The sequence below is a fragment of the Centroberyx affinis genome, unplaced genomic scaffold (assembly GCF_046629955.1).
Source record: "Centroberyx affinis isolate AG114_WGS23_722 - 3 ecotype Tasmania unplaced genomic scaffold, CSIRO-AGI_Caff_v1 ptg002929l_1, whole genome shotgun sequence".
NCBI classification, from domain to species: domain Eukaryota; kingdom Metazoa; phylum Chordata; class Actinopteri; order Beryciformes; family Berycidae; genus Centroberyx; species Centroberyx affinis.
Genome location: NW_027281048.1, coordinates 94,298 through 106,479, shown reverse-complemented (window position 1 = coordinate 106,479; position 12,182 = coordinate 94,298). Strand labels below are relative to the sequence as shown.

At 43.0% G+C, this 12,182-nt stretch overlaps 1 protein-coding gene across 3 annotated transcripts in view; it reads left to right on the top strand.

Annotated features, from left to right (window-relative positions):
- The window catches only part of atf7ip (activating transcription factor 7 interacting protein), a 32,601-nt gene extending 21,346 nt beyond the window's left edge, over positions 1–11,255 (top strand). For 2 of the 3 annotated variants that reach the window (XM_071536686.1, XM_071536687.1), the window contains exons 3-14: positions 756–1,280; positions 1,469–1,985; positions 5,254–5,432; positions 5,589–5,726; positions 5,934–6,005; positions 6,128–6,228; positions 7,882–7,946; positions 8,238–8,879; positions 9,286–9,387; positions 9,521–9,598; positions 9,837–9,925; positions 10,341–11,255. In XM_071536686.1, the coding sequence (XP_071392787.1) occupies positions 762–1,280; positions 1,469–1,985; positions 5,254–5,432; positions 5,589–5,726; positions 5,934–6,005; positions 6,128–6,228; positions 7,882–7,946; positions 8,238–8,879; positions 9,286–9,387; positions 9,521–9,598; positions 9,837–9,925; positions 10,341–10,802 (2,964 nt within the window). In that variant the 5' untranslated portion in view covers positions 756–761 and the 3' untranslated portion in view covers positions 10,803–11,255. Of the gene's footprint in view, positions 1–542; positions 625–755; positions 1,281–1,468; positions 1,986–5,253; positions 5,433–5,588; positions 5,727–5,933; positions 6,006–6,127; positions 6,229–7,881; positions 7,947–8,237; positions 8,880–9,285; positions 9,388–9,520; positions 9,599–9,836; positions 9,926–10,340 lie in introns of those variants that run through there. The other variant, XM_071536688.1, reaches the window with a different exon arrangement.
- Positions 11,256–12,182: the final 927 nt, after the last annotated feature.

The window sequence follows — 12,182 nt, the reverse complement described above, 5'->3', positions numbered from 1 at the left end:
TGCATGTAGTCTTGTATCATAAAATGTGGCAACTAGCCCCAAAACTACAGTGTGTGCGACAGTTAAAACTATGTACGGAAAAATCCTTCACCTTTTGCATAACCTCTTTACTGTTGCCAGCACAGCCTCAATTTGGCAGCTCTGATTCGCTGAGGATGTGACCAATAGGAACATGGGGGGGATGGGAGGCAGACGGCAGGGAGGGTTGGGAAATGCTGCTGCTGTTAACTACAATGTCATTTCCGTGCTCTGGATCGGGGCTCAGGTACACTTGAAATCCTTAGGCTAATCAGAAAACTGAGGCTAGGGGAATTGGCCAGGGCAGTTTAAGCTGTTCTGACTAACATTAAAAAGGGTTATTGACACAGTGAGCTGTATCTTGGTTTTGGCACTCAGGACAGATATGTGTAAATACACCAGAGATCCTTAGTGAAGAGAAATGGCTTGGATTCACAAGACTCTGAGTCAAATCTGTTGTGAAAATCTTGTGGAACAGACTGGTTTGGTATGCAGACGTCAGTGGGAAAAGAACCTTCCAGAACAGAACAAACAAGGAAACCCTAGGGCTCCACAGTGAACTCTAGTGTTTCCTCTGAAGCTCTGCAGTCACATCTTTGCTATGCAGTACGTACAATCCAGGACAGTTTCATAGGCGGGAGAGGCAGTGCTGTTTACTCCCCTAGCTATCACGGTGGTTTTGTAGATCCTTCCAAGTCTCATTGGATAGAATCTGATCTCTCCTTGTCCCTCTGCAGGTAAAAATGGAAGTTGTTGTGGCAGAGGAGAAGAAGAAGATTTTCCGTGCCAGGAAAACCATGAAGATCAGTGATCGGCAGCAACTGGAGACTCTTCACAACACTTTGTTGACAGGGGCTTCGCCTTTGTCCAATCCGTCTCCTCCTCCTCTGCTGAACGGCACACATAAAGAGGATGGGCAAAAAGTGGCGGACAAAGAGCAAAACAACACCTTGGACTCAAACTCCCCCCATGCAGCCTCTCCTGTCTCTCCAGCCTCTCGGGGCTCCCCTGCTCCTTCCCTGTCCCTAAATTTGTCCCCATCGCCACCCTCTTCGCAAAGTCCAAAAGCCAAGGAAGAGACGCCTACTTCTCCCATATCGCCATTCCACTCTCTAAACTTTGAACTGAAAAAGATGGAGGAGGAAGGGAAGAAAGGGTCTTCACCGTCCTCGTCGAACGATTGCCCTGCCTCGGCGCCAACAGAGGCCAAGGAAGGCCAGAAAAAAGACCCAGAGGTGGTCGCAGAAATGGAAAAGAAAGAGGTAAATGCTAATATTTTGGAAAATGTTTGTGTAACGCAGAATAAAGATTAAATACATATTCTCCCATTTAAAGAGAAGAGAAAAAATGAGTACTAATGGGGGAATGGCTGAATTTTGGATTGATTAGTCCAAGAACCACAGGTATTTCCAGCGCCTTGTTGTAATTAACCATGTATTCTCTTCTTCAGGAGACACACACTACAACAGAGGGACCAGTTATGGATTCTGTCAAGGATTCTGCTAAAGGTTTGGCTCCACCTGCCTCACCTGCAGTATCTGGCAAAAAGTCAGACAAGGACCATAGGACAAAGTCTGATTGCACAGAACCCATGGAAACGGATAAGGACACTACAGAGGCAAAGGCCCCCGAGGCTTCCACAGCCAAACGACGAGTAGAGAAGCCTCCTTCCCCCAAAGCCACCACCTCTGCTTCCTCTCCTCACGCCACATCTACTCCCGCTTCTTCCTCATCTCGTCCAGCTCCTCCCTCTTCCCTCACGGTTCCGAAGCAGGACCCCGACATCAAGGAGGAGGAGGACATAAAGGAAGAGGTGAAGGATGACAAACAAGAGGCGAAGCAAGGGTCAATAAAGGTGGAGAAGATGGAGGTGGACTCGGTGAAAGTAGAAATAAAAAAGGAAAAAAACGCAGCTGGACAATCCACAAAGCCATCTCGCCCTTCTTCCACTCCACCATCTGACACAGGTATGAAAGAGTGGGGCTAAATTGTCAAACATTCCAGAGATAATTACTCCTTACAAATACATAATACTTTTAATTTAGAAGAAATTCAAAGGAAAAATTAACCAACATTTAGTAATATTCAATGTCATCATCATTTACGATGTTTTAAATTCGGAGAGTTACGTTCTTCCGGCTCCATTTTAACCAATGTAGAATAGAAACGGAACTCTATATCCAAAAACTCTGTGTTTGAAATCTAGCTTGAGTTGAGTTTTTCTTTTAATTTCTAAAATACAGCCTCAGTGGAAATTGCTACATGGTCCTCAATAATAAACAACTCAATAATAATGAGTTATTTTTATTTCAGTTAAAAAATGTTTTGTCTAATTATTACTCTATACTTGGTGCTACTTGGTAAAGAGATATCATTTGCTGACACTACAAATACAAACACACATTTCTTCAAGTCCATGAAATTAATCCCCCAAAATGATTATGTTATATAAGCTGAGAAAAGCTAAGTAAACTTTCACATGTCCCATTAAGTAGCAAGTGTTAAGCAACAATGTAACAATAACTCATATGTTTGAGCAAACTTTTGTAATACAAGTGCTAGCACTTCAAAGCTAAAGACTAAACTGTCCTAAGGCACTGGAATAACATATTTCAAAGCTGAATTAAAAAAAAAAGATTTTAAAAAGAAAATATGAATGTATTAATTTAAGTGTTACATTTTATTTATTATTTTTAAAGATCTTTTTTTTTCCTTTGGCATTTTTTTGCCTTTATTAGACAGATGAAAGTAGAGGGAGACAGGAAAGACTGGGAGAGAGAGGGGGATGACATGAGAAAAATGTGCTGGGCCAGATTCAAACCCAGGACGTCACACCTTAAACACCTTTTTATACACCTTAGACCACTGATCCACCAGGACACCCACGTTTTAATTCTTTTTGAAGAATTGTACAATATTTGTTGAATTTTTACCAACAGTTGGCATTTTAGCTGTGAAGTGATACAGGAGAATCTCTTCATCTGCAATATTAAGATGATATCTCTGTGTATTGAAGATATTGCACATAAGACTGTATCAAATAAACATTGTAGCTGGATTTATGTGCAAGTAAAAATTACCAGCATTGGAGAAATTACTCTGAAATTGTGGTCTACCACACTGCCAACTATTTCACAAAGAAATAAATTAAAATATAGCCGCAAGCGTCAATTTGAGGGTTTTTTCGCTTCACGGAAGGAAGCAGCTCAATCGGCCAAAATTAAAGCCGTGAGCACCAACGAGCGAAGTCACTTCAGCTAGTTTAATTCTGTTTAAAGAAGGAGTGAGACCAAGCACATACTTGTTTTATCATTACAATGTATGCAGCATTTCAATAATTGCGCACTCAAAGTTCGGCCATTCGTCCCCCCTCCATTGGATTGTATGTTCAGGAGAGCGCAGGATGTCTCCAGTGAGTTTAATCAGGATTGCTCAAAGGCATCTTGAGTTATGAGCAAATATGTGATAGGCCACGCCCACTTGCACTAATCAATATGGCACTTCAGATTTTGGTTAATACTTGCCCCCAGAGCATGCACACCAATTTTGGTGAAATTCTGTCCACAGGGTTTTCAGATACACGTTTGTGGCATTTGTGGCACCCTCTATGGGTCAGGCTCAAAATGCTTTGGTAGACCTATTCCCAAACACGGACTGAAGTTACCTACCAAGACTTATGATGATCGGACAAATGGTTAATGAGTTATGGCCAATATTTGCTAAGCCCCGCCCTTTGGGAAGATATTTTGGTTGATGGCGGGCATGTTTTTTGACCGCTCTTGCTCATTTATAATAGAAATGTGTATCGCAGTCCCCCAAGGCTGTATACCAAATTTGGTGTTGACAACGTCAAAATCCAAAAAGTAGATTTTTTTTTTTGTCACATTACTTTTTTTCACATTATGCAAATTAGCAAAAAATCCATCATGGCGGACTTTTATGGTCCAAGAGGCTTTTTTGTAGAGCACATTGAGCTGGACTTGTGTGTCAAATTTCAAGTCAATCGGACTTACGGTGTGAGGGGCGTGGCCTTTCCAAAATAGCATTTTTGGGCCTGAATTACAGTGCCACCATCTGGCCGATTGGGCTCATATTTCTTGGGAAGCATTTGCACATCATTTCCAGTTATTGGGCCGAGTTTCATGGTTTTCGCTCATTCCAGCTCACAGCAATTTGAGCCGTGGCAGAAGACAAATAATAATAAACCAGCACAAACTTAGAAGGGGGTTTGAACCCTAATTACATTACATTATTACCCTAAAAGTGAAAGAAAAAAAATCTACCTTGTGAAAAATTATCTCTCCTGAGTCTGGGATGTCAAACTTGTGGGGTAATACAAAGGAATACCACTAAGAGATCAGATATGTCTGTTATGTCACTGTGTCTCTGGTTCCAGATAGGAACCCAATCTGTCATTGCTTAAAGGTCCGAGAGAATTATCAAATTTTCCCATAAGAATAGGCTTATGTCACTAAAGAGATGGTATGTACTCATGCCAACTGGTTTTCTGTGATAAAGGTGAAAAAATGCGGACATAAATCATTAGGATGTTGCAAATTTTCAGCAACTACACCTGCTTGTTGTTTCCACTGCAAATGGCGTTGTGCTTGTTGTTCCTCCTGTGCCTTTGTTTTGAGGATTACCTCCAGGAAGCCTACTCCCACAACATACGTTATCACTCAGTCTGTTTAAATTTGGATGGTGAAAATACGGGAGAAAGCCATCAAAGCTATTGCTGTCCCTTTTGAAATCTGAGCAAATCTGTCCTCATCCTGTCATCCTGTTTGGCTCCAATCTCAACTGAGAGTGACTGAGACTGACCTAAAACAAAATGGCAATAAATGGTGTTTATAAAAAGCATAGGAAACATGAAAGATTCAGGGCAGTGAATAACTTGTATAGGATAGTAGCCTGTAAATTGTGGGGAGAAAATGCAGCAAGATTAAGGAGTAAACTTGAGAGAAATGGGAATAAACCTCAAAGCTATGGATCCATGGATGTCATTAGTGTTTATGAACAATGAAAAAACATGCTACAGCTTCAAACTCATGCTGTGTCACATTGTTAATGTTTGTATTTTTCTAAGAATGAATTACTTTACATTAATTACTTCTCAACTCTGAAAAGTACAAAAACATCCCAACAAAACACCAGTGTACTCACCAGGTCACCAACTGTTAGGACATTGACACGCAGTAAGCAATTTATGGCTGACTTCCTTCTTTGCTCCTACAGCAGTGCAAGAGAAGGGCTCCACCTCGGGACTGAAGCGCACTTTGTCGGAGGGTTCTGAAAAAGACGGAAAGACAGTGGAAAGGGACGGGAAGAGGCCCAAGGTGGACGGCGTGGAGCTGGAAGCGCAATTGGAACTGAAAATTACTGCGAAAGGTAGCAGTCGCCTTAAACTTGAAAAGGTTTGTATGAATCTGTCCTACTGCACCTAACCATTTTATTTTAAAGTGTAGGCTAACTGAGCTCAGTGCCAATAGATATCAAAGTATTTCATTGTGTGAGTGCAGCAGCCTGTACAAGTTCACATTTTTGCCTTTTTGTCTGACCTTATTCCCCAGGTTGTGCAACAGTTAGTGGAAGAACGGTTGAGGGTCTTGCAGCTAACGGTTTTTGACAAAAGCTTGCAAGAGCTCAAGGACAGAGTAGATAAGATCGACTGTGCCACGAAACACCAGACCACCCTTAACGCACTCCAAGTAAGTAGATTCTCTTTCATTTTTCTCATGTAAAAATATGTTTTTTCCATCATTAAAAATGAAGCTTTTTTTAGCCTAACATATGTAAAACTGTAAAATTAAATGCTCTTTTACTGACTTGTGCTTGGTAGTTTATGAACTGTTAAAATTCACTCCTTACCGCTAATAAAGCCCAAATTTTAAGTCTACCTCCTCTGCTTTTTTTAGGCCAAGATTGCCCGACTAGCAAAGAAGTTTGGAGAGGCCAATCAGGCGTCGGAGAACAAAAGAAAACAGGAGGTAAGAAATTCTATTTTTCCTTTTCACTTTATTACTTTTCTAAGAAAGATTTGTGTTTCTGGTTTTCAAATGAAAATGTCTGAAAATGTTCTTACTGAGAGCATACTGTCTTATTTCTATAGGTGATTGCTGCTGCTGCTGCTGCCGCCACTGCTGCTGCTACTGCTGCTGCCGCCACTGCTGCCAAGACCGCTGCTGCTGCAAACACCCCTCCAACTCAACGGTAAGTGTGTGTCCGTGCCTATAATAATTCCTCACCTAGAAGCCTGTCAATGACAGTGTATCTGTGGACCTCTGAATTTAGCAGTCAGGTTTTCAAGGTTTTTGTTCATTGCAAGTTCAAATGTTTTCCAGACCATTCCCTCACCTGACGGAATATTTTCATTTATCAAAATTTCCAGCATAAATGTGTTTAAAGATGTTGTCCTAAAATCATACAGCACTGTGTGATCTTTGGTATTGTGTGTCAATTTAATTGGGCCTTTGTATGAACGTGACAATACCGGACTGAAGCCAGTACTACACACGGAGCCGTTCACAGCGTGAATATTTGACAATGTCCCGGATTGCTATCTGTAATCACTAGAGACTGGATTGAAATCTAATGGAGACAGAATAAAGACTTCAATCCTTACATCCTCCAAAACCATACTTTTTGGAAACCAAGTTTTCATGGCCCTTGTTCGGTTTGTCAAGATCAACTTTTTTTAAACTCCGTACTTCACTTAAAATATTTCTTATTAAGACTGGTTTGGAATAAACAAACACTTCCCAGTCTGTGTTTTGCACCTGCAAAGTAACCCCGCATGGGTCCAGGTCCCGAGTCTTGTGACGTTCTACAATGTGAAGCCTGAGCGTTACCTCAGGCAGTGCAGAGTGTAGTTAAAACTGCACCTCTCCTCCCAACAGCGTGCTCCGTCGGCAGACAGTGGAGCCGCAGCCTGAGGCGCCCAGTGAGGGAATGGCACCCTCTGTTGGTAAGACACCTGCACTGTCAGTCAAGAAGAAAACGAAGGAAGATAAAGAGGAGGAGGAAGAGGAAGAAGATCTGCTTGTCCCGCGCCATATTGCCATGGCAAAACGGCTGGCAGAAAACAGCGAAGGGAAATGCCGAGCAGACATCAAGCTCCGCTCAATCAGTTCCCACTTGGAAAGAGTGCTGTACCATAATTGCAAGAGAAGCTCAGGGAAGCCCAGGCCTGACCGCTACGCCTCTTACATATTCCGCAACTTAGTGCCCTATGATATCTACTGTGAGTGGGTCTCAAAGGTCAACTATGTTGGCTTATTGGGCAAGGATGCGCTGCCCAGAAACGTAAGGAGGACACTGAGGATGTACATCGAGCGTCGATTCACTGAACTGTCCTGTGAAAGCTGGAGAGAGATTCGCGACTCTATCAATGAAATAATGCGAGTGAAGAGAAGACCGGAATTTTTTCGGGATTGCGATGGAAGACCTTCCATATCATCTTCTTGACATTCTTCTGTTATAAGAACGAAAGCATACTGGGACAATTGTCATGATTGCGTCATTGAAATTATTAAAGCATATGATGTTGTTTAATTATCATTCTCATTGTACTTAGACTCTCCACAGCGCTCGTCAAAATAAAGTTCAAACCAAACAAGTTTTGTGGATTTTGGCTCCATACATGAATTAAGTGAACTACTACTAACATACTGCTAAGCGCTTTAATGAAAACAGAGACATATGCTAACTTTAATCTTGAGGTGGAAACATGCCACATGTTGTTCAAAGATTACAGAGAATGGAATAAATTGGAATTCAACACCTTCCCACGTTCAGTCGTCTTCTTCGAGTGCCATACTGTTGTGGATATAAACAACTCTAAGCATAAGCAATCTTTCTAAACAGGACAGTCCGGACTCCTATGGAGATAAAGCAGACTACAACAACCCTTGCTTCGACCAGTACAACTGGTGAGTAGTGTGATTCTCATTTGCTGGCTTCAGTGTGATGTTGACCTTTTCTTATGGATGAGATAATGATGAAATGATCTGCCTCTACTTTTTAATATTTTTGTTATCTGAAGATGAATAGGATACCTAACAGATTGTGGTATGGTACCTACACCTCTCAATCGATTGCAAGTAACGGATTCATAACAGATGGATATAGAATGGCACACAGCATGCCATTAAGTTGAAGGCCCCAGTGACACCTCATCATCTGAACCCAGCCTTTTTTTCTGTTTACCCCATCAATTCCAGCTCCGACAGCTCAGCCAACCCCAGTCCCCACGTCCACCTCTACAGCCATGATGTCGCAGGCTCCCATCCTCCAGCTGATCACCTCCGCCTCCAACGCTGCCTCCACCCTGGCTGCCGGCATCACCACCCAGAGTCCCACGGGCACCCTGCTGCTGAAGACGGCCCCCGGGAGCGGCATGATGGCTACGGGCCAGCCGCTCCTCATCCAGCTGCCTCTGTCTATGACCAACGGCCAGACGGGGACACTGGTCAACATTCCTGTCTCCTCTTTGTCGGCAGCCAACTCGCTCAACAAGGCCAAAACCACTACATCCACCGCCACCTTTATACTCAAGCCTGCTCCTGCCACCACCACAACAGCCTCCTCCCAGGCAGCTATCACTGTCCCAGCCCTGCAGGCCTCCACCGGGCAGATGTCCCCCGCGCAGATCTCTCTCGCCCGGGCCGTGTACCAAGGGGGCGCCGGGGGGATAACTACTCCCAATGCCGGGGTGTCGGTGACCACAGCCAGGACCCCGGCTCAGTCCGTCTCCGTAGCAGGAGCTATGTCTTCGACCTCTTCACCTGCAACCTCTGGACCAGCAGCAACAGGTTCCACTGCTCCAGGACCCCCGCAAGGGACATCTATGACCTCAAAGACAGGTGGGGGTGCTGTAGTTGACGTGGGTGCGGCCTTTGAAGCCATTGAAATAGTTTTTTTTAGCTGCGACCAGCAGCCGGTATAAGTCACTGTTTTGGTTGGTTGGTCTAAAAAAAACAAAAACAAAAAAAAACACACTGTGCATGCAGAGCTGCAGGATACAGACACACAGTACCTGTAACTTTCCCAGGCAGCCACACTGGCGCTTTGGCTCACTTCGCAGCCGACTTTCATGTGGGCTTTCATTTTTTCTCCACACCTTCTTTAGCTTTAGTGTTCAAAGCATAATCGTCTCAAGAGAAACCAAATTTGTGTTTCCTGCTCCATTATCTTTGTTTTGACCAAAGAATGGTGAGCTATCTTGTTCTGTTTTTGATTTCTTAATCAAAATTGTTTCTCTTGCTTCAGATAACCAGGCTACAGGGTCTACTCCAGCCAAAGCAGCTGCCCCAGGGGCGCGTCCTAAAGGCTCTGTCATAGACCTCACTGAAGATGACGATGACGTGCAAGGTAAGGTTGAGCCGCAATTGTTTCTCCCCCTATGCTAAAATAGATGTTCATCTGATGCTTTGTTTTCGTTCCTGAAAGTATAATGTATTGAAAAGCAATATTCTATTCTGATTATCTTCTATGCTTTCCACAGTGACTGGAGTAAAGAATGCTACTGTTGCAACTACCCCAGCTACCCAGCGTTCACACCCAGTGGTCAGCATTCCCACCAGTAAGGCCCCTCACATCATCATACTATACTGAGTGCATGCGCGTGTGTGTGTAAACTCAAACCTATGCTTGCCACTTTACCCTGGATCTTTAGCTGCTAATATGAGACAAATCATTGCCTCCTTAAGAGGAATTACAAAATAAACACGTAATTAAGACATCTTTTTCACATCTTTTTACTGTGTTTCTGCCAAATATGCAGACATCTGTAATTTTGACATTTGTCCTCTGTCTTTCAGGTGCTGCAGCAAGGTCATCCCCGCAAAGCAATCAGAACTATAGCAACTCAAGCAATCCTCAACTGACAGTCCACCACCGCCCCCCATTGGTAAGGATTAAGAACTGCACTTTACATGTTTTACACAAACCAAATTTGTCCATTTAGTCAGAGGTAATATTCCTTGCATACACCAGCATACATGAAACTAATGGATTTTAGGCTGCCAGGCTGATTATCAGGCTGCCACCAAAAGAGAATGCCCCCCTTTTAAATTTTTGATTGTAAAAATAATTTTAACATGAGACTTGCCAAGGCTTCAATTGACGGCTGTTGGGAATTTTAGAATTGAAATATCTCAACTTTATTAACTTTAAATGTGAAATGCTGTTCCTCCATAACTTGTTCAAGTCACATTCATTGGTAGATTTCAAAAATCCTGTAAGGAAATAGTGATTGTAATCATATTTACCCAGAGAGATTTGTCAGAGCAATAATTAATGGCAATTGTTTCCTCCTTTTGTAGGACTCTCCAATGAAATCCCGTGCTGTAACCACTACTACGCCAACCCGGGCCCCAACCATAGCCCTGCCCCCTCTCCCCACTGCACCCTCACCCACAGGCCGCCTGCCCCCAGAGGCCGCTCAGACCTCCCTCCCTCAGCAGCCCCAGCTAAAGCTGGTGCCGAGCCAGACGGGTATCGTGCTGTCCTGGTGCGTGGCAGAAACTGATCGGACCTGCGCAACTGTAGACAGCTATCACCTCTATGCCTTCCACCAAGACAACTCAAGCAGCAACGCGGCGCAGCAGCACTGGAAGAAGATCGGGGAGGTGAAGGCCCTTGCTCTGCCCATGGCCTGTACACTCACCCAGTTCCAGTCTGGCTCCACTTACCACTTTGCTGTCCGAGCCAAAGACATCTACGGGCGCTATGGGTCCTTCTGTGAGCCTCAGTGCACGAACGTCATCAATTCCAGCTCCAGCTGAGCTATTAAGGAATGGAAGCATTTTTTTTTTTTGTGACTGGAAGTTAATATGACTCCTTTTACTTCGTTAATTGTGTTAGGAACTCAAATATTGTGCGTTGAACACATTCAAACATCTGTAAATATTTGTCTGCATAAAAACTGGACTTTTGACAGACTGGGAGAATTGATGCGGCAACGGTTGTTTTTGCCTTGTTGATGTATTGTATATTTTTTGTGAGTTAAGCTGTTGTATATAATTGAATTACTTAACCCCTACCAAGTCATATATTTATGTTGTTGACTTCTGTTACTCTGACCCAGATGTCATTTGCTTTACTGGACAATAGGTGATAGGATTATCCATGTAAACAATTCTCAGAATTGCACAGAAATGCATAAATGTGCAGTAGAAACTGAATGATGGTAACTTTTGTATGTTTTGTCTGGCAACCAGACTTTGACAAACACAATAAAAAGGTTTTATTAAAGTTGTGCGTATTTATTTTGGGATACATTTCATATCCTTTGCTTTTCACCTTAAGCTCTTTATTTCATTATAGGGACCACCAGTCTATCAACATGAATATAGCAGTGCCCCCTAGAAGCAGTGAGATTCAAAGTCTATGAAAGATAATATTGCAAATATTACATTTTATTGAAAGTTGTATGAAAAAAATAGTGCCAGTGCTGGATGAGGTTGTGCCTTTTATTCTGAAAGAGAGGCGTGGGTGTGGCAATTATTAGCAATCTATTTAAGGCTAACAAAAGCCCCATGTTTTACTGATTGAGATAAATATACTTGGCACAGCAGCATTGAGTCCTCATTTCCCTGCTATGGCAATCTAGATGAACACAGGCTTGATTCACTGCAGCTGCATTTGCCTCAGAAATGTCACAGCTGCTCCAGAGATCTGGCAGCCATTGATGAATCACCAAACTGCCAATATGTGTTATATGACAGAGCTCACAGTTTCCAGTTTACTCCATGCAAACCACAAGAGGAGCTTGGTGTCTAACACACTGATGCACTTCTCATTTATTGTCCAGCAGCAGAAGCAGAGGACACCACCATATGTATGTTGGTTAGTACGAAATCAAGCACCGCTGCAATAAAACTATATGACCCACAAGGTAATAGAAACCATATTGGAGCTGTCTGTAAAGCCATGTAGGGGAGGATGGGGCTGGTTGTAACACCTCAGCTACAGGTTGGAAACAAATGGGAATATTGCTGCTCCATTCACACAAGACCCTCTCACCTCATGGCCAAAAATTAGTGACACACACTGCACACTGTCATACTGCAGCCAATTGTGTTCCCCAAAGATTGTTTTCAGATGAAAAAGTACGTTTTTTGGAATCTTGAATGATGTCAAGGGTCATCAATTAAGGGTAATCA